At 45.0% G+C, this 25,143-nt stretch overlaps 1 protein-coding gene across 1 annotated transcript in view; it reads right to left on the bottom strand.

Moving 5' to 3' along the window:
- Positions 1-15,228: 15,228 nt before the first annotated feature.
- MRPL21 (mitochondrial ribosomal protein L21) overlaps positions 15,229-25,143 on the bottom strand; it is a 30,048-nt gene continuing 20,133 nt past the window's right edge. Inside the window, exons 5-7 of the mRNA XM_077818177.1 lie at positions 23,107-23,159; positions 16,678-16,781; positions 15,229-15,373 (exon numbers count right to left, since the gene is read on the bottom strand). Coding sequence (XP_077674303.1) covers positions 15,309-15,373; positions 16,678-16,781; positions 23,107-23,159 — 222 coding nt within the window. The 3' untranslated portion in view covers positions 15,229-15,308. The remainder of the gene's footprint in view (positions 15,374-16,677; positions 16,782-23,106; positions 23,160-25,143) is intronic.

Below are 25,143 nucleotides of genomic sequence, written 5' to 3'. Positions count from 1 at the left end.
TGCAACAAACTTTACAGATATTGAAATCAGTTTTCCCCACTGCTGAAAAACAACCACCTCTTGGGTAAGTCTTGGCATCTCTTTGATAGTGCAGAGCCCACCTCTTCCCTTCTTTGAGTACCAGCTCATAGAAAATCTGTCATTTTATTAATAGAAAATGATATGCACAAAGCCTGTTATCTCAAATGGAGGTTTACAAACAAACACACACTGGTTTAGATAAAACAATAAAACAAGTTTATTAACTACAGAAAGATTTTAAGTGATTATAGTAATGAGGCATACAAGTCAGGATTGGTTACAAAGAAATAAAAGGTAAAATGCAAACTAACACCTACCTTAATAAGCTAAGTGAACTTGAAGCAAAAAGGTTTTTCTCACCACATGCTCACAGAAGTCTGGCTGGATTTTTCAGTCAAGACCAGTCCCCCAGTTCAATGATGCTTCTTTTGTCTTTCAAATGTTGTTGATGCCCTGAACAGAGATGAGGGAAGAGAGCTGATCTGTGTCCTCTGTTCCTCATTTTTATATCTTTTCCTTCTCTTTGAAAATCATCTCCAGCTGGGGTTCAAGTGACAGCCGGTCTGTTTACATGGGATCCAACTAAAATGTAAATTTCTCACTCACACCCTTCTTGCTGTCAAAGAATGGCCACTTAATGAGGCCATAGTCCATCTGATCTTGTTGATACCTGGCTGAGGCATCAGTTTGCCTCTGAGGAACTGGTTTGGGCTGCTTCCCCAGATTTGCAATATGTCTTAGTAACATCATGCAGTAGGATCTTATAACTTTACATGCAATGTTGCCACACATATTTTACCAGGACAATAATGACCAGTGAATTATAAGTTTTCATATGATATCTCACAAGGCATACTTTGTACAAAATGTATCCTAGTTTTGTAAAAATGGTGAACTTAAGGGTACAGTGTGTCACAGAGACCCTCCCTCCACCCCCACCCCCCCAGGAAAATCTAATCAGTCTAGCCCTTCTTTGCCTAAGAGATGATAAGATCCTAACTTGAGTAGTCATGGCTGCAGGCCACTTTATAACATACCTGTTATCTAAAGAGGAACTAATTTAAAAGTATGTTACTTTGGTTTGAGAGGGATGGAGGGGTTTTGAACCAATTTAACTTGGCACTGTCCACTCTCTACTGTGCCCCTTTGCTTCTGCATGCACTTTCCACAGTTTTTGCTTGTAGTGACTAGGGGCATGTTGGCTTCAGGCCTTCTGGGCATAATCACAGTGTGCGTAGACAGAGCAGCTCCTTCCTCATTTCTCCATGAGGAGTCTGGGTTTGGTTAGGCAATGTGCTAGAGGAAGGAGAACATGAGCACATAACAGTAGGCTAGGGAAGGAGTTTTGCAAACATCAGGAAAATAAAGAGAGGTCCATTCTAGGTGCTCATCTGTTGCTCTTGTCAGCCATCAGAGCAGCCTGCTGGGGTGAGTGCAAATTTGCCAGTGAGGCCTCTGTGTGGTGAGGGGATTTAATGGAACTTTTCTCCCAGATCGCATGTCACCTGTTCTATGGGCGAGGTGGCTGCTGCAGAAGACCAAGGTGCTCTTAAATCTCATAGGCTGAGGGCATAAATGGTGCATCGACCTTCGGCTGAAACTCAGAGGGACAGTCCAAGAGGCTGTAGCAGAAAATGTATTATGTCCTCAGAGCTGCTAAGCATCCCCTCAGCTGCTCATCCACATATATTGTCCCCATCTCCATAAGGGGCTGGGGACAGGGTGGCCTTGCTTCTTTGTGATGTCTCAAGGCATTTGTGTGAAGAACTGGGCGGAAGGAAAAACAATGTTGGTGTGATGTGGGAACTTTTCTGCACCTCTGGCATTTATACATTGGCAGAATTTCATGGGACAATCAGTCTGTGGCCAATCAAGAGAGCCTGGTCAACCTGCCCCTCTCACTAAAACACAGGTCAAGGATGCAGGAGAATTACTGCGAAGAAGCTAAGGGCGGAACCTATGGGCAATGCACACACAGTAGCTGTGTTGTCCATATCTAACCCACCACTTTGTGAAGCTCTCAGAGCATATAAAACAATTAGAAACCCCAATTCTCTTGCCCCTGCTCCAATTGAAAAAATGAGAGGCTACCTTTCTGCTGGGAGGGAGAACGAAGATCCTGTTGTACTGAATTTGTGTAATATACCTGCTGTGTAATAAAAGTGTTATGTGGACCCACTCTAAGGCTCCCATTCATTGCAGTGGGCTTTGGATCAGCCCCCAGAAGAGCTAATTATGAGTGCTAATTGCTTTTCACTGCAAGGCACAGAACTGTAGTGTGTCTAACCCAGGTGGGGAGAGTCAGCTTTGTCAGAAAGGAGGAGAGAGGGGAAGCTGAGCTCTATGACAGTTGCTGTCCCTCCTGCAGGCTCCCCCCCCCCCCGCGCCCCTTTACATTCCTGCCTTATTTCACCTTCTTCAATAAAAGCCTGACTCAGACTTGTACAGGTTTGTTTTCTTCCTCCTTGAGGAAAGTCAATAGGCCTGGGAGAGCCTATCGTGTTCCCTTATACTCAGCTTCAACCCAATTAAGTGCTGGCCCTGGGAGTCACGGGATTAATATTTGCTACTCCAGAGCCTTCTGCTCAGACACAGCCTAGAATGCGCCCAACAGGAGAAGGCTGCACTGTTCCATTCACACTGGAATTGCCAGGGCAGAGCAGCGCACTGGGCCACCCAGTCCAGTATCCTGTCTGCGAGGGTGGCCAGCACCGCTGCTTCAGCGCAAGGTGCAAGAAATCCAGATGTGGCCAACTATGGAATAAGATGCACACAGAAGAAGTTTCCTTCTGACCATGCGCCCCCCATGCAGAGGTTGGCGTATGCCCTGAAGTAGAAGGGTTTATATCCTTGACAACCCATTCAGAACTAACACTGACAAACCACCATGCATGGCTCTCCTTTCTCAGCCCTGCTCCAGGCCACCTGCTGCACGTGGTGCCCAGAGGTGGCTGCATATGCTATATCCAGAGGCAGCACACCTGTTGCATGCTACACACCTACCTGCCTAGGTAGCCACCTGCTGTGTGTAACACAGAGTGTAAAGGGAGTAACAGACGATATAAGTGTTGTCAGTTAATACTAACTGAGGGTGAAATTCACTCTGGTGTAGAGGACCCATACAAGAGTATAAACACAACTAATGCCCTTAAAATAAGGCTTAATTGATGCATTTTGCACTAGGGTGAATTTCACCCTAAAGGCAATATGGGCCTGTGGAAAGGGCACTGGTCTCAGGAGACATGAGTTTCTACTAGTCATGGCTCTGCCACTGACCTACTGTATGACCTTGGGCAAGTTGCTTTCCCTCTCTATGCTTCTGTTAACCCTCCTACCCTTTGTCTGTCTTGTGTATTTAGATTTTAAGCTCTTGTGATGCTGTATGATTGAGATATGATCATGTATATCATTAATATTGCCACTGTTGGACAACTGCAATAGAATATGTACAAAGTATATCATGTAAGGTGTCAGTGGAAAAGTTATGATTTGCTGAGTATGATTATCCTGTTTACATGCATGTATCATTTTTGGATCTGAAGTAATGAACAGACTATGTACTGGCATCCTACATATGTGCTGTATTCCTGAGCAACACCCCCAGGTAAAATCTACACTGAAGCAAGACAGCTTTGTGTTGATGGCCCATCAAAAGCAATTAACTCTCACACTGGCCCATAGAAGAAATCCATCCAGCCCAGCAAGCCTTCCTGTGGACCCCCCAGCCAGAATATGGGTAATGGCTGTACTTGTGATTCATCAAAGCATGTATGGGCATGTGACTTGTTCATGTGACCCTGGACTCCATCTTGTGCCTGTAATTTTCCACAAACAAAGACTGAGAACTTTGTTTGGGACAGTAATATTCCATCCACATGGGAGAGGATATAAAAGACCCTGGCTGGAAAATCTCCATTTTGTCTTCATTTCCTACTTTATTTCTCTGGACTGGATTTCTAAGAAGGAAGCTCTAAACAAGGACTGATGACCCTGAAGCTGTTTGGGTAATTTCCAGAGAGACTTTTTGCAAACTAGCACTTTATTCCCTCACTGCTACAAACCTGATGCAATAACTTTGCAATGATTGTATATATCTGATTTAACCATTTTAACTCTTTCTTTTCTCTCATAAATAAACATTTAGATATTAGATACTAAAGGATTGGCAACAGCATGATTATTGGATAAGATCCGGGTTATATATTGACCTGGGTACGTGACAGATCTTTTGAGATCAGAAGAACCCTTTGATTGATGAATTGGTTTTCAATAACCTCTCGTCATAAAGTCTAGTATCTTGGTGGTGAAACCAGGGCTGGGATGCCTAAAGAGAGTGCATTATGGACTTCTTGTTAACTAGTGCGGTGAGACATAAGTTTACTTTTGTTTCTGGCTTGGTATAGCTAATAATGGAATAACCATCAGTTTGGGGTGAGTCTGCCTTATTTCTCACTTGTCCTGAATCTGGCATCCTCAGCTGTGACCCCTGGAGGCACGGTGGCAGCACTTTAGAGCAGGGACTGCATCTTACTGGACGTGGGTACCGTACATAGAACTATGGGGTCTCAATTTTGGTTGGGACCTTTAGGCTCCATTGTAATATAGATAGGAAATTAGGCATAATGATTGGCAGTTATGTAACCCAGCATCCAGGTTAACCAGAGCACTAGCTATGCTCAATGGAGCCAGTTGAAGGTCTGCACTTTCTGAATGCATTTTGTGTTATAGCGAAATATCTATGCGCAGGATATTCCATATTGTGCCTTGCTACCTTTGAAGCAGAGTGAAGATCTCTGCAGAATTTGCATTTGGAAACAGGCCAGATTCAAAGTGAATTGCATCATTACAAATAAAACCCTCTCAGCAGGCAGATAAAAAGTAATAGTTGTCTTAAAAAGAAAAGGAGTACTTGTGGCACCTTTTGAGCATAAGCTTTCGTGAGCTACAGCTCACTTCATTGGATGCTCATGAAAGCTTATGCTCAAATAAATTTTGCGAATACAGTCTTTTTGTGAATACCGACTAACATGGCTGCTACTCTGAAAGTTGTCTTAAAGCAGATGAAGCAAGAAATCACCCTGGGCTACTGTCTTGGAGCATGGGATAACCACATGATCCGAGCTATATCTCAGCATGGGTCACTGGCTATTTCGAGACCAAAACGGATTTGAACTTTGCTGGGACTGAGAGAAAAAATAATTGGCTATTTCTTTTATGAGTCAGGCCCTTCCCTCACAATTCAATGAACTGAAAGCGAGGGGATGTAATCAAAAATCTTGGGGGAAATTTTCTAAAGGGCCAAGTGACTTTGGAGCCTAAATCCCATTTTCAAAAGCAGTTTAGGTGTTTTGGAGCCTAAGTCTCATTGGCTTTTAATGGAACTCAGGCTCCTAAGTGCTCAAGTCACTTTTGAAAATTGGATTTAGGAGCCTAACTCGGGTGCTTTTGAAAATGTTACCGTCTCATTAGTGATCTTACAAATACTATCATCCTACTATGACACACTGTCACAAACATTGCTATCACCATACATCTCTATAGTTAATCTAGTAATACATTCAGAAAATTCACTCTGGGGGACTCCACATTCTTCTGTAGAGACAGCAATGCCACCTTGCCAATAAACGCCTAGCATGGGTTTTTCTTTTTTATTTTGTTGCTGTAGAAATTAACAAGCGCTCCCATTAACTTCAGGAGGAACTGGACCTGCCGTTTTTCTTAGCAGGTCTGTGGACCCACTTCTGCTCCTACTGAAATTAACTTAAAATAAAACTTAAGGAACTTAAAATTTGAGCAGTTGCTGGTAGGATAGGGACACAGGTCACAGTCACTTTTCCATATTCTATAAATAGGAGCTAACATATGTGAAAGATTACTGGCCTCAATGTCTGATCATGTCCTAGATTGCTCATTGCTGCAAGACTTCTGCAAAACAGTTATAACTGCATACACCTACTGACAAAATATTACCCCCCCCCCACCATTTATTAAAAAGCTTATTTTCTTGGTCACAAAGAAAAGCTCCATTATACAGAGAAATCTAGCCAACACAATTCCCTGATATAACAGCCTTCCTGGTTCTGAATTCTAACCACTACAACGTATTTTGTATTTGCAGCCAGGATGTGTCTGTATCACGCTGAGAAAATAAATCTGGGTCTCGAAAGAGTTCGAAGATGCCTTACAAAGCTGACAGAATAAGAAAGAAAGAAAAACAAAACTAAAGGGGAATAACAAGAGCATTTCCTTAGCACCCCTCCAGCCTCAAAGCTCTACGAACCTTTCAGACTGCATTTTCATTTAGCTGGAAACATGCTGCAGTATGGGACGTGTCAGGGAGTTCAAGTATTAAGTAATTCCAATGATTTAACTAGATGCTGCCCCTAGCTGTTGCCAGTGGGTCTGAATAGATAGTTTCACACAACTTGGGGCATGGCTACACTCGATGTACAGCGCTTTGAGTTAGACCCACCTTCGGAGAGCGCCGTAGGGAAAGCGCTGCAGTCTGTCCACACTGACAGCTGCAAGCACGCTGGCGTGGCCGCATTTGCGGCTCTTGCAGCGGTATTGGGAGCGGTGCATTACGGGCAGCTATCCCACAGAGCACCTCTTCCCATTCTGGCGCTGTGGCTTGTGGGAAGGGGGCGGGGCATTCTGGGTCCTGTCCCAATGCCCAGTGTTGCATCAGTTCGCATCCCAGCAATCCCTGTGCTTCCGTCCACATTTGGCGGCATCTTTCAACATTTCTGTGCTGCACGCTCTGTCTTCCCTTTCGGTCTGGTGGAATGGAGCCCGAACTGCTGAGGAGTATGCTGACGATTCTTGCCAGCACATAACGTTTGGCAGTCGAGTTATTCCTTATGATCCAAAGTGACAGTGAGGGCTCCGACATCAACTCTCGCAACACATATGACACGAGTTTGCTTGTGGCATTCACGGACATGCTCACCACCGTGGAATGCCGCTTTTGGGCTCGGGAAACAAGCACTAAGTGGTGGGATCACATCGTCATGCTAGTCTGGGATGATGAGCAGGGGCTGCAGAACTTTCGGATGAGAAAAGCCACTTTCATGGGACTGTGTGAGGAGCTCGCCCTCACCGTGCGGTGCAAGGTCACAAGATTGAGAGCTGCCCTGACAGTGGAGAAGTGGGCGGCTATTGCTTTTGAAAATGTTACTGTCTCATTAGTGATCTTACAAATACTATCAACCTATTATGACACAATAGGTAACTCCAGACAGCTACCGATTGGTCGCTAACCAGTTTGGAGTGGGAAAGTTGATCGTTGGAATCATGTTGATGCAAGTTTGCAGGGCCATTAATCACATCCTGCTCAGAAGAACTGTGACTCTGGGTAATGTGCATGACATTCTTGCTGGCTTGCACAAATGGGTTTCCCTAACTGCAGAGGGGAGATAAATAGCACACACATTCCAATTCTGGCACCAGCCCACCTAACCTCCGAGTACGTTAATCGGAAGGGGTATTTCTCTATGGTTCTCCAGGCACTTGTGGATCACCATGGGCATTTCATTGACATTAATGCAGGCTGGCCCGGAAAGATGCAAGACGCACACATCTTTTGGAACACTGGCCTGTTCAGGAAGTTGCAAGCCGGGACATTTTTCCCAGACCAGATGATCACCATAGGGGAAGTCAAAATGCCCATTGTGATCCTTGGAGACCCCGCTTAACCTTTAATGCCGTGGCTCATGAAACCCTACACAGGGAGCCTTGACAGCAGCAAGGAGCGGTTCAACAACAGGCTGAGCCGGTGCAGAATGACTGTGGAGTGTGCTTTTGGCCGTTTAAAGGGCCGCTGGTGCTCTCTGTATGGGAAACTGGACCTGGCCGATGACAGCATCCCCGCGGTTATATCCGCGTGCAGTACCCTGCATAACATTTGTGAAGGGAAGGGTGAAAGCTTTACTCAGGCATGGACCACGGAGGTTCAACACCTGGAGGCTGAATTTGAACAGTCAGAGAGCAGAGTTATTAGAGGGGCCCAGTGCGGGGCTGCAAGGATTAGGGATGCCTTGAGGGAGCAAATTTGAGGCTGAAAGCCACCAGTAATGTCTGGTGCCCTGCATGGAAGTGAAGTGCAATGGTTCCAATGTTAGTAGGAATCTGTGTTTGCTACGCTGATTTGAAGTGCCTGCTTCTTTCCTGGGCTAAGGTGTCTTTTACTTTACGCAATAATAAAGAATGTTTTCAAAGCCAAAAAATCCATTTATTGAAAAGAAACACAACTGCGTGGGAAACAGAAAGGGCAAGGGGGTGCGGAATGGTACAATCACAGATTTGCATATGTCCTGTTATCATACTCAGCCTTCCTGTCTGGAATGCTGTGCAATGAGTGCTACGTTTCAGGATGGCTATACTGCATGGTGATGGGGGTTGAGTGCAGTGGGTAAGGGTCGTCGTTTTCAGGGCTGGATGGTGAAGCTACAAGTGTTGGAGGCAGCTGGTGGCAGTAAGAACCTGGATGTTGGGGAACGTTGGTTGGAGGTGACGTGGGGGCACAAAGGAAAGAGTTTCGGGACAAGGGCTGCGGGGGGGTGGCGGGCGCGGTAGTGGTCCACCTGCATGGCTATGAGCATCTGGATAGAGTCCGCTTGGGACTCCATTATGGTTATCAGCCAATCTGTGCTTTTCTGCCAGAGCACCACACTTTTGTGCCGCCACTCCTCATTCTGGTGGCCGATCCTCCTTTCACTGTCCCACCACTCCTGCACTTGTTGATTTTCATTACTTGAATGCTGAATTACTTCATGCAACATGTCTTCCTTGCTTCTACGTGACCGCTTTCTGATTCTTTGGAGTCTTTCGGCTGGTGATAACATGGACGGCTGAGATCTCAAGGTTGCATCTTTCAGAGTAACAGCCGTGTTAGTTTGTATTCTCAAAAAGAAAAGGAGTACTTGTGGCACCTTAGAGACTAACCAATTTATTTGAGCATAAGCTTTCGTGAGTTACAGCTCACTTCATCGGATGCATACCGCGGAAAATACAGAAGATGTTTTTATACACACAGACCATGAAAAAATGGGTGTTTATCACTACAAAAGGTTTTCTCTCCCCCCACCCCACTCTCCTGCTGGTAATAGCTTATTTAAAGTGATCACTCTCCTTACAATGTGTATGATAATCAAGGTGGGCCATTTCCAGCACAAATCCAGGTTTTCTCTCCCCCCCCCCCCCAAACCCCACTCTCCTGTTGGTAATAGCTTATCTATGCTTACCTATCTAATCTTACCTACTTATCTTATCTAAGCTATTACCAACAGGAGAGTGGGGTTTTTTTTTGGCGGGGGGGCGCGGGCGGGGAGAAAACCTGGATTTGTGCTGGAAAGGGCCCACCTTGATTATCATACACATTGTAAGGAGAGTGATCACTTTAGATAAGCTATTACCAGCAGGACAGTGGGGTGGGGGGAGAGAAAACCTTTTGTAGTGATAAACACCCATTTTTTCATGGTCTGTGTGTATAAAAACATCTTCTGTATTTTCCGCGGTATGCATCCGATGAAGTGAGCTGTAACTCACGAAAGCTTATGCTCAAATAAATTGGTTAGTCTCTAAGGTTGCATCTGTAAAGACAAAATGCAACACTTAACAGAGGCAGCATTGTTCACACCAGACAGAGCAATGATTCTCCCGTACTTAAGGGCAAGCACAGTCTACACAATAGCATAATTTGCCCGTCCCAAAGTGAGCACACACAACCCACAGGAGCCCCAAAATGGTGAGTAAGCAAAGGGTCAAGTGTAACTGATTGTTTCATGGCTGTACTGTCCTCTGGGTTCCTGTGTCTTGGGGAGAGCCAACAGCGGCAGGGGGCCCCTGTACTGAACACTATCCCCACATTTTCCACAGGAGTTCGTCCTGGAAGATATTTTGCTGCCGAGGGTGACCTGGGAAGCAAGGGAGGGCCTTCTACTGCAATGCGGCTTCCGCCCTAGCCCATATGCAGCTTGCCCGTATGCAGCAATGGTCCCCCCACCCCTCACAGCACAGTGGCGCGGACATGTTAGCCTTACTGGGACAAGGAGCACAGTGGCTCTCCTGAGAAACCTGAGCAAGCGCATTGCCCAAGTTCTGCATGAGACCTTTGAAGAGATCACTGAGGCTGATTACCGCAATGTGAGAGAGCACATCAATGCCCTATTCCACATCTAGGCATTCATTCAGCCCTAACCCTCCTCACCCCAAGAGCCCGCACCAAATAACTTCCTTCTCAAAATAAAAGCCGCTTACTGGGAACCTCCTCTGGTGTTTGTCCTTCCTCAAGCACCGGCCCCCGCGACTGGCTACCTTCCTTGAGAACAGCTCCTGGCTACATGCATCTAGGGATTCTGGGGTGTCTTCCTCCGCCTCAGCACCCTCACTCCTGCTTTGCTCCTCCTCCTGCCTTGTTGAACTGGGCTCTGAAGTGTCCATAGTGGTACTCAGGGTGGAGGTGGGGTCACCCCCAAGTATTGCGTCCAGCTCTTTGTAGAAACTGCAGGTCGCGGGGGCAGCACCGGAGCGACGGTTTGCCTCGCGGGCTTTGTGGTAGGCATTCCGCAGCTCCTTCACTTTAACCCTGCACTGCAGTGCGTCCCGGTCATGGCCCCTTTCCATCATGTCCCTTGATATCTGCCCAAAGGTATTGTAATTTCTACGGCTGGAGCGCAGCTGGGACTGGACAGCTTCCTCCCCCCAAACACTGATGGGTCCAGCACCTCGCCATTGCTCCATTCTGGGGATCGCCTGGCGCGTGGAGGCACGGACCCCTGGAAAGATTCGCTGAGAGCACTCCACGCTGGCTGAGCAAACAGGAAGGGGATTTTCAAAATTCCCAGAGAATTTAAAGGGCAGGTCTGACGGTTGGTCACCTGAGGGCAGGGCAGTAGAGTTCAAAGGGATGAGCAGAATAGCGAGAACAGGCATCGTGGGACACTTCCGGATGCCAATCGGAGCGCACGAATAGACCAGGGCCTCCACACTGGTGCCGCGGCGCTCCAGCAGGGGTGCACCAAACGTTATTCCACTCGCCGAGGCGGAGTACCAGCAGTGCCGTAGCCGCGGAGTGAGAGCGCTCTACCTGCCTTGCCAGTGTGGACGGGTAGTGAACTAGGGCTCCCGGGGCTCCTCTAATGCACTCCATCTCGCAAGTGTAGCCAAGCCCTTGGTTTCATACAATCCTACGCCAGTCTCTAAAAAAGTAGGGCAGGATATGATGATAACACTTAGCAAGTATATAGTGCTTCATTACACTACACCACACTAATGAATCCTCAACATGTAGGCTGAGCATCAAGAGCAATTTCTTAGCAGTAAGGCTTATTCTAGAGTGCGGATTAATTTGCCAAGGGAACAGATAAAAATGTAACAGGACAGAGCACAGTAGATTATGCTGCAGGGAGCAATTCTGCACTGGGCACGTTGGGGGACAAATTTGATAAGCCTTTTTCCATCCTTCATTTTGATGAATCTGTTGTTTTGGGGATAAGCATCACCAAATGGCACACTTAACAGACAAGCAAACATTACCAGTGGGTGACATTTGGAGAACAAAGGGAACAATATTAGCCCTTCTACTTAATAAAACATTAAAAATCCCCAAAACATTCGTATCTGGCTGAAAAACCCACACAAACAAATTAAAGTGCCATAGTTCATGCTCTTGAGGGTGATTGACGAATTCATCATAACGCTGATGTTTAATCGGGCCAAGAATTCATTGATCTCTTGCACAACGCTGCAAGCTGCTCCCCAGCACAGCGAACACTTCATTACTGCCTGGCTAAGTGGTTTCCCTTTAGTTCTCCAGAACGGTGACCGAAAAGGTAGGGTGGGAGATTTGTTTAACACTTCAATTTGAGTCAGGAAATGAAGGCCTGCACAGCCATTAATCCAGCCCTTTGCATACAATCGCTAACAAGTTCAGAGACAGCATGGGTCTCTCTCATCGTACTAGCAAAGATGGAGAAGGAGCATTTGTCTCCCTGTACATTTAATAGACAAGCTTTCGGCAAGCCGCCTGCAGTATTGCCAACTTCAAGCATTCACAAATCATGAGTGAGCCTCCCCTGCCCCACTCCAAATCATAATATTGGTAGAGCTGGGTGGAGAATGGAAATCCCGTTTCGTGGAGGATTTTGAGATTTTTTGAAACTTGTTTTCTGTTCCTATTTGGACCCAAACCTGAAAATTGTGAAAGTTGCTGTAAAAAGAAATTCATTTTGGCTAAATGAATAAACAAATGGCTAAATAAAAGCTAAATGTTTCACCTTGATTTTTTTAAATCTTATAATACAAAATAAAACAAATTAGAAATAAAAAGTCATGTTGAAACGAAAAATTGAAAGGTTTCATTCTGAAAATGTCAAAGCGAGACATTTTGACATTGTTGGAACTTTTTTCCCCTCTAAAATGAAATTTTGGAAAAATTGACAATTTTGCGAAGTGTTTTGCTTTTGACAGAAATGTGTTTTCCAATAGAAAACTTTTCCATCGGTGGTTTTCTGACCAGCTCTAGAGTGGCTTAAAAAGTATGAGGTTTTTTTTTAAAAAAAATGATAAAAGGTGGGTTCTTTTTATTTGCTTTCTGGTTTCTCAGCCTTTAGGTTGCACTCACGTCACATTATCAAGCTTTTTTCTACAACCAAGAGAGCTAGAAGTTTAATTTAAAAAAAATTAAAAGAGATTCTCATCCAGTCTCTTGGTTCCGGCAGCTGGGGGTTTACGAAAGACACCAAAAATTGCTGGGACTGATGTAGCTATGCCAATCTAACCTGCAGTGTAGACACAGCTATGTCAATGGACAAATGCAGCTACCATTGTTTAGGGAAGTGGAGTTCCAACACCACCAGAAAAACCTATTCTGTTGGTGTTGGCTGCATCCACACGATGAGACTATGCTGGCATAGCTACACTGGTACAGTCTTTGTAGTGTGGATACCCTAATTCTGTTTCCTGCACCACCTAGTGATCCTTTGGAGGCTCCTATTCAAGTTCTCCCTTGATCCAACCCTGCTTAGCTCTCACAGGCTCACAGCACAAGTACCCAAGCATATTTATAATGAATGTTATTATGGCACAGGGTGGTAGAGAATCGGATGGATTTGTAAATGAGATGTTGGGCCCTCTTCAACACCCTTTCTTTGGGCTTAGTCTCTGCCACTTTGAAAGGGTTATTACCCCACCCCAGGAAGTGCTGAGCAAGGGCCATTTTTTACTTTATGTAGTAGCTGCAGGGAATCTGACAATGTGCTGAAAGATCTAAGAAAAGCAGGTTTCAGAGTAGCAGCTGTGTTAGTCTGTATTCGCAAAAAGAAAAGGAGTACTTGTGGCACCTTAGAGACTAACCAATTTATCTGAGCATAAGCTTTCGTGAGCTACAGCTCACTTCATCCATCTGATGAAGTGAGCTGTAGCTCACGAAAGCTTATGCTCAAATAAATTGGTAAGTCTCTAAGGTGCCACAAGTACTCCTTTTCTTCTTTCTAAGAAAAGCAGTTCTCTCTCTCTCTCATCACACTGAATGCTGCTCCTTATGTCTGAGTGCCTTAGAATTGTTCAAGCAAACTGTTTGCAGCTGAGTTCCAATTGCTGGAGGGTGCATGTCTGATCCAGAGAGGAGTCCTACAACCAGCAGGAAAACGTGGCACAGAGGCTAAAAGGAAGTGCACAAACAGTGGGGACAGCCTGTGATTTCTAAGCAAGCTATTTCAGCTTGCGTTTATGTAAATAACACAATCTGTGGATTCCCAAAGAGCGATGGGAACCACGAGAGCCACAAAGTGACATGAAAAAAACCTCAATTTACAATCCAAAAACATCTCACATGAGGAGGGGTAAAAAAAGTTCTATCCTGTTGTTACTGTTTATATTCCAGAACCACCCAGAGATGCCAGCTGAGATTAGGTTCCGTCTGTGCTGGGCGCTGTACACACACAGTACAGTCAAAGTCAGTCCCTGCTCCAAAGGTCTTACAATCTACACAGACAACAGGTGGGGAAAAGGAAATACAATCCCCACACTGAGGGGGACTGAGGCACAGAAAGATTAAACACCTTGCCCAACGTCACACAGTACGTCTGTGGCAGAATTGGGAATTGAATCCAGATCTCTGGAGTCCGTTCAGTGCCTTAGCCAAAAGGCCATCTGCCAACACTTCCTTACATTACTGTTTGTACTGAAGTAGTGCCTAGGAGCCCCAATCATGAACCCAGGGACTGGGGCCCCACTGTACTGTACATATACCGAGCAAAAGGAGAGGCCCTGTCCCAAAGAGCTTATAGGCCCCTCTTCTCTGCTTTAAATGTTAGTGCCACCAGCTGTTAAAGGACCCTGAACTCAGCCAAAAGAACATTTTCAAATACGGCAGAGATCTGTCATTTCTAAGGCTATTTATATGACTTCTGCTAATGGGTTAGGACTCTGAACAGCTTTTTAGAAATAATCAGGTTCACCTTTAAGAGGATTAACTCCTCAGCTGCATCCCCTCTCGCTAATCATTAACACGGATTTGCACCAATTGGCCCCATCCTGAAGCGCATTCCAAGTCCTGTAGTCACCAGGTTCATCTCTCCCGTCGCCCCCATGTTTGTTATGTACCATACCACATCACATTATTCTCTGGAGCTGTAGAACTGCAAGGATCATATCATACTGCTCTGGTTTTGAGCTCCCAAAGAATGGAACAGTAGTGATTGTGTCATGAGAGGGAGGAATCACATGCTACACACAATGTCTATTGACCTGATTGTAAGGTTCATTTATGTTCGTGCACTAGACCTCATCCAGCAAAGCACTGAAGCATGTGACTAACTATGCACAGGAACAGTCCCATTGAAATTAATGGGGCTATTAACACACTTAAATGTTTTGCTGGATCAGGGTCTAAGCTGCAAGGCTGTGAAGTTACGTGGCTTTTCTCTTTTACACCACTAGATCTCCGTCCATTTTAAAAGCTGAGCTGACCACTTGCTTTCATATTTTCCATGATGCCTGTCTTCTGCTTGTGAGAGTGCTGGAGCTCAGGCAAAGACAGACTGGAGTGGAATTAAACATCTTGTCAATGATCCTTGGATTCTGAATTTCAGAGGGAACTGGTTACAAACAAACATCATTAAAGTTGAAATAGTATTTCAACAAACAATGTTTGTTAAAAAAGTAAAAATAGGTTTCCATTATAGCCAATAATAAAAAGCCCAAGACTTTCCAGTGACAAGAGTTCTTTATTTCCATACTTCCTAAAGCAGTAAAAATAAACCTAGCCCTACTAGACCAACAATCCGTCATGACAAGCAGGGAGCAATTTCTATGGTGTTTATCCGGAGGACCGTCTGTGGCTGCACGATAACTGAAAAAGAATGAAAGAAGAAAAATAAGATCATGCATTAAAGTATCTTATACACTAAGGCCCAGCTTTGTAAAGGTATTTAGATACTGCTGTTCACAGTGCCGCAATGCCGAACTGATTTAGGAGCCTAAATATCATTTTCAAAAAGAGATTTAGGCATTTAGATAGCTAAATCCCATCAGCAATAAAAAAAATGAGAATTAGGCACCTAAATCAGTTAGGCTTTGTGATGCTGAGCACTGCAATGCCTAAATACCTTTAAAAATCTGGACCAAAGGCCACGTCTACACTAGCCGGCTTTTGCTGACACAGTTATGTTGATGCAGGGTGGGATAAGGTGCGATCCATGACCCACACGGTGGTGCCGGCAAAAGTCCCACATGTAGACACAGTTATACCGAAACAATTGTGCTTTTACCAGCACAGCTTGTGTCACTTGAGAGAGCTGGAGTGGACTACACCAGCAAAAGTGCAGTTTTGCTGGTATTGTTACGTAGGTATAAGTATACTGGCAAAGCCGTCTCGCGTAGGCAGAGCCTGAGCGAAGGTACGAGCACGAATGGTGAGCTCCTGTGAGAGTGTGACAGGCTTCACTTCTGCCCAATATTTCTACCTCTCTGTTTTTTCCTGTTGATAATTCAGGAAGAAACTTTACAGTTGCCTCATTTACATGGTAATCAAGGCCTGGTTCAAGATGCTGTTTAGACTTGTTAACATCTGTGGATAAATATGCAAGATTAGAGGCTGGGGAAGGAGAACAGCAACACTTCCATGTGTTGAAAGCAGTATTTTAAACGGTCTTTTTGGCAATGTGTGTCAGATAGCAGAGGAAGGAAATGAGGTCACTTTGCTCAGAACGGTCAGGACTTGTGTCCCCTGCCCATGTTGCTGTGTTGTGAACCATCAGGGCACTCCTCTGGGAACTGTGTCCCTGTGCTGTGAGACACGAGGGCATTGTGTATGGAGCCCACAGCCCTGTGCTGTGTGTCAACAGAGCATTCCTGTGCGCACTGTGTACCATGCCCATGTCCGTGCTCTGAGCTCCAAGGGCACTGTGTAGTGGGACCATGTCCCTGTGCACTGAGCTGGGAGGGTATTGGGTACTGAGCCCACATCCCTGTGCCATCTGGGCACTCCTGTGGGCATTGCATACCATGCCCTTGTCCATACTCTGAACTGCAAGGACATTGTGTGCTATGCCTATGTCACTGGGCTCTGAGCTGCGAGGGCATTCTGTACCAATCCTGTGGCCCTGGGACATGAAGGCAGTGGGAAGTGACGGTGCTATATTCTTTTCATCTTACTTTTCTTCCTTTGATAATTGTGCCTTTTCCAAAATCTCATATTAATTCTCGGCCAAGATTCTGTTTTTTCGATAACTGTGGCTTCCACACGGACAAGATCTTTCCTTAAAAATGAAAAAAATGAAGAAAGAAAAAAAAAAGAAACACAGCGTAACTAATGACGGCCTTCTCTAATCAATGGGCAGACTCTCTGGAAGACTATCACAAAGTAATGCACCTTTCTGACAAAACCCTGTCCTGTGGGAACGGCAAGGTCCCCAGCTGCTGAGTGGGTAAATCCATCTCAGCAGTGCCCACTTGCAGGCTTTGGACTGAAGAAACACCGGATTGACTATGCAAGTCTTATCAGGTAACTGCCACACTAGTCTGCAGGGCAGTACTTCTCTGCTTCACTGGGAGGGAGTTAGAAATGTCTGAAGCTGGTAGAGTAACAGTGGAAATCTGCAACGACACTCAGAGCTGGCAATCCCAAATTCCCAGTGCTGTGAATGCCTGCAATGAAACCTGATGCACATCGTGCTTTTAAAAAAATCCTGTATTTCTCACTTGGCTTAAAGTACAGCAAACCCTCAATACTGGGCTCAGACTGGTTGGCAGCTCTTCTACAGAGCTCTTCCTTCGTCAAGACCAAAACTGTTCCCCTTTCTACAAAGCAGCAGAGACAGCAAGCACTGGCATTTTGATTTATAGACTGAAGGTTACATTCTTCTAGTGTGACTCACCTGAGTATTGAGTTGGTCCTGCTTTGAGCAGGGGGTTGGACTAGATGACCTCCTGAGGTCTCTTCCAACCCTAGTCGTATATGATTCTATTCCTAGAGAAGACAATTGACTGTTCACCTGATAAGAGGAGCAGGACTTGATCCTGTGTCCAATAATGCGGCTAACAGACCACTGCTCTCTGTCTGGTTGTGTGACCTTGCATGAGTCCTTTCACCTCTCTTTCTCCTCCCACCCTTTGTCTACCTTGTCTATTTACTCCTGAGATTTCAATCTTATTTGGAGGAGAAGTCCAGATATAAATTCAGGACTTCATGCTCTCCTAGATCCAGAATGGATCTCTCACAGACACTTGTGGGAGGCTTGCCAAGAGATCATTAAGGGAAGAATATGGCCTTAAATGTCTTGATTCTGTAACCTATTGCCACAGTCAGCATCACTCAGTGATAAAATCTATCCCATCCTCCCTTCCCTGTGAAAGATACTCAGAGCAGCATGGTTCCAAAAGCTCCCATCTCACATGAGCTGGCATGCAAGGCATTCTCTCTCGAAAGGGCAGTGACTCAGTGTGCAAACACATATGGAATTCGGCACTCAGCGACAGCTCACACACGCATCCTTGGATGCTGGAAGCTAGCGAGAGGAGAACTCTTGGCCAAGACCACTGAGGTATCCCCTTGGGGAAGAGCGCCCTGGAATCTTTAACTGCCATCTAGAGAGGCGGACAGAAAGGAGGGCAATTTAAGGTCCACGCCGAAGAATGAGCTACCTGCCTGAGCAACTGTGCCCCTCGCTCATAACAAATCAGCCTCATTTTAGGACAGGAAATCCAGTCCTGTGCTTTGGGAAGTTCTGGTTGTAATGAACAGTAGGGGTGGAGGATGCACCTTTTCACAACACCCCAAACAACATTAAAAGCTCCGCTGGAGGACACGTACAGAACACTTTCCTGACAAATGACTCAGTCTGCATGTAAGGAAAAACAACAACCCTCCAATAAGATCATGAAAGGGCCAAAGGCTTTGAAACATTCACCATCAGTATGAACATATACCCTTTGGGAATACAATATCTATAAGAGATTGAATTCTTAGCGGAACACACACAAAAAATCAGCCTATCTGCATATTCTGCAGCCAGACACAGGGAACAAATACAGTTTAATATACATGGCTACTGGCCACATCTAAATGAGCTACAGAGCAGAGCGTGACCCAGAGAAAGGATGTACTCCACAGCTAGCACAATGACACCCCAATCACAGTTAGGGTCTCTAGGTGCACGGACCAGCAATGCTAGAAAAGAAACCAGCAAAGGCAAAGAAAAGCAGGGTACAGGGGTATTTTGTGAAAAAGGTCTTCCTGTTAGGGAGCTATTCTGCCTGACCCTGTGCCTGAAGCCAATGGGAAAGCTAGACTCCCGCTTGCCTCACGACTGCAGGATTAGACTCCGTGCATGTCCGCAAGTCCAGTCACTAACACTAGCAGCTGTGCTGTGGAATCACATGGACATAATCGACACTCAGAAGGCAAGATCAGTGGGGACAGAGTGATTCAAACACTAAAATCGGTGGGCTATTTTAAGCAAATAGTAGTCAAGATTTTAAGTAGTGCAGTAATGGGCTACAAGCCACCAGAAGTATGAAAAATAGAGTGGTGGTGCAGGGAAAGCTGGTCCAGAAATGAGCCTTTGGTTACTGGCGGGCCAGGTGTCCTAGCTCTCATGGGCCTTACTTGTGTTCAGCCAGAGGTGTTACACTAGGGAAATAGCTATACAAACCCATGTAGAGAACTCCCCTCTCTAGGTGCTGGATACACACTGTCCTACAGGCATGTGTACTGAGCAACAGCAACACACATACAAGCAGACCTTCCAAAATGCTATTCTTAAGCATGCCCAGGTGCCAAGAAGCAACTTCTGTCTGCAAGTCAAGTTTCAAAGCTATCTGACCCAAGCTGTGTGTCTGACTACAGTGTGAATTTTGCCCTCTGTTGAATCAGTCATTAGGGCTGAATGTCTGAAAGACTGAACTCTTCAGGGAAGGGACTCTCGCTCTCAATAGGCATCTGTCCAGCGCAGTGCAAAATGAGGTCCTAATCTTGAATCAAGGCCTCTTGGCGCTAGAGCAATATAACTAATAAATAGTAACGGTTTATAAAACTTCTCAGCTGTTAGCCTTATGCAATCACAGAGGTGAACTCCTGGCCCCCCTGAATTGAATGGTAAACTCCCCCTGACTTCAGTGGTGCCAGAATTTCCAGATGAGGTTTTTCTAATAAGGAAGAGGAATTCATACGATAACTTCCTATATCCAAGTTGGAGGGAAAGTGATTGTTACTAAATAATGAATATAATCCATGCAGGGGACATCCCGTAAGTATCAAGATGCTTACTGATGACAATCTTTATATCACGCCCAGGAGTCTCTCTCCTGACAGGAGGCAGGTGAACCTCAACATGGCTTTTTTGGGGGAAAGAGGCAGTGTGGCACCATGCCATCTGGCAACCAGGAGTCTGTAGTCTTGGCCAACCTGGGCAAGCAGACAAGAGGAAGCCTTGTGTAAAATAGCTGGCTACGTTAATGGAAAGAAATCTGATCAACAGCATCTAGGGTTAGAGTAAGCTGAGCTCTTTGCCTAACACATGAACCACCAAAGACGCCATGTCCCCTTTACTTAGGGCTAAATTGCCTTAGGGTGTTTTGCAATGGTTCAGAGCGTAAACACCTCAGTGGAAAGCAGTGAAAACGCTGCTATGATTTCTGGGTCACAATGGTTTCCTGTTGTAGCTTTGGGGTGTACAATACTGTACAAGTTATAAAGCTAAGGAAATGACAATTGCACACAACTTAATATTGCTTTTGCATAGAAACACTGGACAATAAGTGGTTGCAAAGAACAAGGCAGACCACAGACTTGGCACTTGGTATGAGCTACTGGGAGTGGGAGGAGAGACACCTTTTGTTTTGTTTGAAGATGTTAAAGGAGTATCATGTTGGGAGGTATCTGATTTCTAAGGAAAATTAAAATGACCATCTGTTTAAAACAGAACAAGTTCCTATCCGCCTCCAAGTCTGATCAAGGAATGCAGCTGAAAAGGACTGCACTGCACCAACACTGGCTCAGATGTCCTCTTATGTGTTGATTTTTAAGCCAATGGAAAACAAAAAGTCTTTGTATTAATCCAAGCTGTTATCTATCCTCCAAAACACTTGTGGCTTAGGGAGAGTAAGGAACTATGTACAAATACTACCATCTCTAATAGGTGGTGTTCTGTTTTCCTTTGTCTCATACCATAGTAATGGGCAGCTTGTAGATATGTCAGTTTCCCCAAAGCCCCAAAAGAGAGGATGGGATGTAGGGTGACCAGATAGCAAGTGTGAAAAATCAAGACAGGGCTTGGGGGGTCATAGGTGCCTATATCAGACAAAGCCCCAAATATCAGGACTGTTCCTATAAAATCAGGACATCTGGTCACCCTAATGGGACACCACACCACATTTCTATTTCACACACATTTCCTCTCCTCCACTACTTTTAACTCAGTGTAACCTAACACTGAAATGCAACTGTTTGGTCTGCAGTCAGTCACACTGCCAAAGCCTCCCCACTTTTGAGGCACATACAGAGACCAAATGATGGGCTTTTTCTCTTCCCCAAAATCTCCAGGGAAGCCCTGTGTTTCAGTGTGTGCCCAAAGGCTAGTGCACAAATATAGCTTTGCCAGGGTACTGTCATGCTGGCAATTAATTAGCAGAGTTTAGGGCACTGCGCAGAAAGATCTGCATTGTTGGAGGAACGTTCCTTTAAGTGGTGCCAAAAACATGGCCTTTTTGAGGTGACTCACAACTTACTCAGAGTCTGCAAAATCTGAGCTTTCATTGCAAGATATTAAGTTTCTAGCCCTATCGGTATTTTTGCAAAAATTCCCCACAAATGTCAATGCTGGTTCACTTCCTCTGCTGGTAGCAGTGTCGGGAGCACAAAGTACACAAGGCTCCCATGAGCCCCAGCGTTTCAGGTCTAAAATGCTGGCAGCCACGGAAGCCCTGTCTACTGTAGGGCTCCCAATGCTGCTAGCACTTCTGCAGCTGAACTGAACTGCACAGCTGTGACTGTGCAAATGTTTTACAAGTAATCCCTAAGGTAGACGAGGATATGGTTGCAAAGAAAACTGGCCGGCCAAGAACAGAATGTGAATCAATGCAACGTTGTCTTCCTGATTATGCATAAACACAGCCTGAAATAAAGGCTCTGAGAGGTGTGAGCTCCCTCTCCTCTCAGTTCATTTCACTGGGGGTGTTAATGCTAAAGCCTAACATTGTCATGCAACACATCAACATTAACTATTTTGCTGCTGAACACCGTAGCAGATGAGACATGGCAGAGTGTGGGAACGAAGCTGGCGGGGAGGCATGGGAACTGAGAGAAGCTGCAGGGAGGGAAACAGACAGAGCAGAAAAGAGGAGACACACAAAGAGCAGGTCTATGCTACATGCTTTTGCCAGCACAGTTGAGTTGGTCTGTGGTGTGATTTGCGACCCTACATAGCTGTGCCAGCAAAAACCCCAAGTACGGATACAGCTTATACTGGCAAAACCATGCTTTTGCCGGTATATTTTATTTCACCGGGGGGACTGGAATAAGCTATCCCAGCACAAGCGCAGTTTTGCTGGTATAAGCTGCATCCACACTAGGAGTGCTTTGCTGGTAATAATATTCCTGAAAAGCTATACCAGCAAAACACTCTCGCCTAGATCTGGCCAAGGACAGGAGAGGAAGGAGGATGAGGAAGGAAGGAAGGAAGTTTAACTCTAAAGGGAAGTGCATTTACCCAATACGTGATGCTGAATATGACAATAAGGCACTTAAATAATGACAAAAAGTGAGGTTACCATATACAGTTCTCCATCTTTCAACCCTCGATCTTTGTGCATATCAGCCTGTGACATCAGGGAGAGTTCTGCTGTGGGCTGAGGAATGTACATAGTCTGATCTCCCAGCCCATGGACCATAATTAAAAATGTGATTTGGCCCGATCTACAGAATGAATTTGCCTCCCCTGCTTAACACGTTCTGTCCTAAGAAGCCCCACAAGCAGATTTTACATTAAAACATTTGAAGTGAAAAAATTGCTGTAATCATCAGTCTGTTTCCTATTTTTAGTACAATGAGTAACAATAATAATACTTTACAGTTCTACCATCTGAAGATCTCAAAGCATGTTAGAAATGTTGATGAATTTTGTCTTGTGACTGACCTGGGAGATAGACAGAGCCAGGAATAGGGGGTACTCGTCACAAGACCACCCTTCCTCTCAATGAGAGGATTTACAGTCTTTAAGTGTATGTAAGAGTAAGATGCCTCCACACTGTCCCCATCAGCAGTTGGATTCACTTCCTCATCCCATTAATACGTTACAGCTGTGTTCAACCCTTAACTATTTTGCTCTACGTTACTAGAAGAGCAGATTTAGTTCTAGGATCAAATGAGAGTCACAGACTTAGGGGCCTAATCCCTTTGATGTGTGCACCTAACTCCCCACAAATGCTAAGAGAAGTGACACACGCACAACCCCCTCAGCACTGCTTGCAATATGCTGCATAGACTTCTTGTATGCCCGCAGCCCTGGCAGGTCTGAATCTTGAAAACATTTCACTCGGCAGTCAGCTGACTTGAAGATACGTTATTACAAAGTGTGTCTTTCTTACCCCAGAAGTGGCTTTCCAATTAATGTGAAGTCATCGGCACCAACCAGCAAAACCTGGAGAGATTAAATTATGCACTTGGGTCACTTGCCAGTGGTCGCAATGTAATTAGAAACAATATTATCAAAACTTTACAAGTATCCTAGAGGCTTGGGTGTTGGAAAATTTGCATTTTTATGAGCTTCAAGCCTCAATCTGCTGCTGAAAGAGAGCAACAAGCCAAGAAACAGACCCATTCAATAAACACTCTCCCAGGCAAGGGCTAGGTTTTTTCTACCAGAGCATGTTTTACGAACACTCTACACACTAATCAGAGCCCCTAAATCCTTTGATTCTATCTGCATTTGTAAGACAGTGGAAGAAAAGGCAGAGAAAAAATAAAGACCCTGAATTTCTAAGATCTTCATGCCAAGGCCTGTGAACATAGCTGCTATGATCACTGGAGTTTTATAGCAGTTGCTATGCGCTCCTTAGGGAAATAGCAACATTTTCATTCTTCTTCTCTCTGCACACTCAGATGGGTAACAAACAAATAGATATCCAGGGTAGAGTCATGCCATGTACTAGTCCTTTGGTTCAGGGAATTTAAATTGCCTGCTTAAGTAAGAGAACAGTCAAGACTTGGGCAGACTAGGAAGTATTTAAAACACAGAGTTTCTACAGCCTATTTCTTTTCCCCACTAACTGTACTGCAGCAGTTAAAAGGGTTGCACATATAACTAGGGCTTTGATTTTTGGTTCAGATAGACATTTGTTAGCAAAAACCTGACAGGATTATGGTCTGGATTTACCGGAAGAGTAAACATAAATGCCTGACTTTCTTCACCCTGACCCAGATCTGTGCACTCTCAGCAGGCTGCTTCTTGCAATCGCTTGTCTCACCCAAGGATTCAACCGGCAGCTGCCAGAAAAAGTGCCTCAATACTGGGCTTTAAAGCAACAAACTTGTAGAAAAGTGGCCTCTTCCATACCCTATTACACTGCAAATAAATGCTTGGCTATGATGAATAAAGATTAATCCAGTGTAGCCTCACTTCATGGTATTTCAACCAAGCTTTGGATTAATGAGTCTCTGTGGGGTCATTTAAGTGTTAGAAGTGGATTATGTTGGAAATATCTGATCAGGAGCCCACAATTATCCCCTCCATGCCCTCCTCATCCACAGATACAATGAACATCATGGAAGCTCAGGAGAGAAATCAACTCTTCCGTCACTTTTGGATGTACAGTCTCTTTTGGGCAGATTGCTGCGTCAACTGATTAGTGTTGTCAATCCCAAAACAACAAACTTTTCTTGTGCAGCATGTCTGGGAATGCAAACATCTAACAGAGAGATGTTTACAACTTTGGACCGAATGGATAAAGCAAACTGTCTGTCTTCCCACACAGAGGGAAGGAGCCTGAAATCTGCAGAGCAATTCAGTCCATCTCTCTCTGATGTAAATCATGCTAACATTGTCAATAAGAGGGTAATTAAAATCACAGCAACAGTGAAGGCCTTGCAAGTAGCTACAGTTAGAACTGGAGCTTCTGCAGATCCAAGGGGAATATTCAGGACTTCTCTGAAATTGATTTCTGAGTTCTCAGGGAACTTCTTCCCATTTATGATGCCACGTTGGGAAAGCTGGCCTCTATCCATGGCATTTCTGCTAATGAGCCCGAAGAATAACAACACATCCTTGTGGTTAGCACAGAACTGGTGGGGCTGAGCAGTATAAACATTTTCTGTGGAAACACATCCATGATATTAAACGTTACAGAGGGCTACTGCGGCAGGGGAGAGCATGGGACACCAGTTTCCCATAATCTGTTGTTTATTTATTTTTATAAACAGCCAGCTCCTTCTTCCAGCCCTCAGCACAATCTTAAATACCACAACATCCACTAACCCTGCTGAGTCAGTTTTATTGCCTTCCATATGGGTGAATGGAGTTTTCTTGACTTGTTGGTCAGGTAGGGGGACCCCTAGGGTTTTATGAAACAATGAAGCAGGCATCGTGAACAGTAAGTAGGTGGCTTGGATCATTTGGTCAGTGACCC

Source organism: Eretmochelys imbricata, chromosome 6, assembly GCF_965152235.1.
Source record: "Eretmochelys imbricata isolate rEreImb1 chromosome 6, rEreImb1.hap1, whole genome shotgun sequence".
In the NCBI taxonomy this organism is placed as follows: domain Eukaryota; kingdom Metazoa; phylum Chordata; order Testudines; family Cheloniidae; genus Eretmochelys; species Eretmochelys imbricata.
This window is presented reverse-complemented; position numbering and strand designations above follow the sequence as displayed.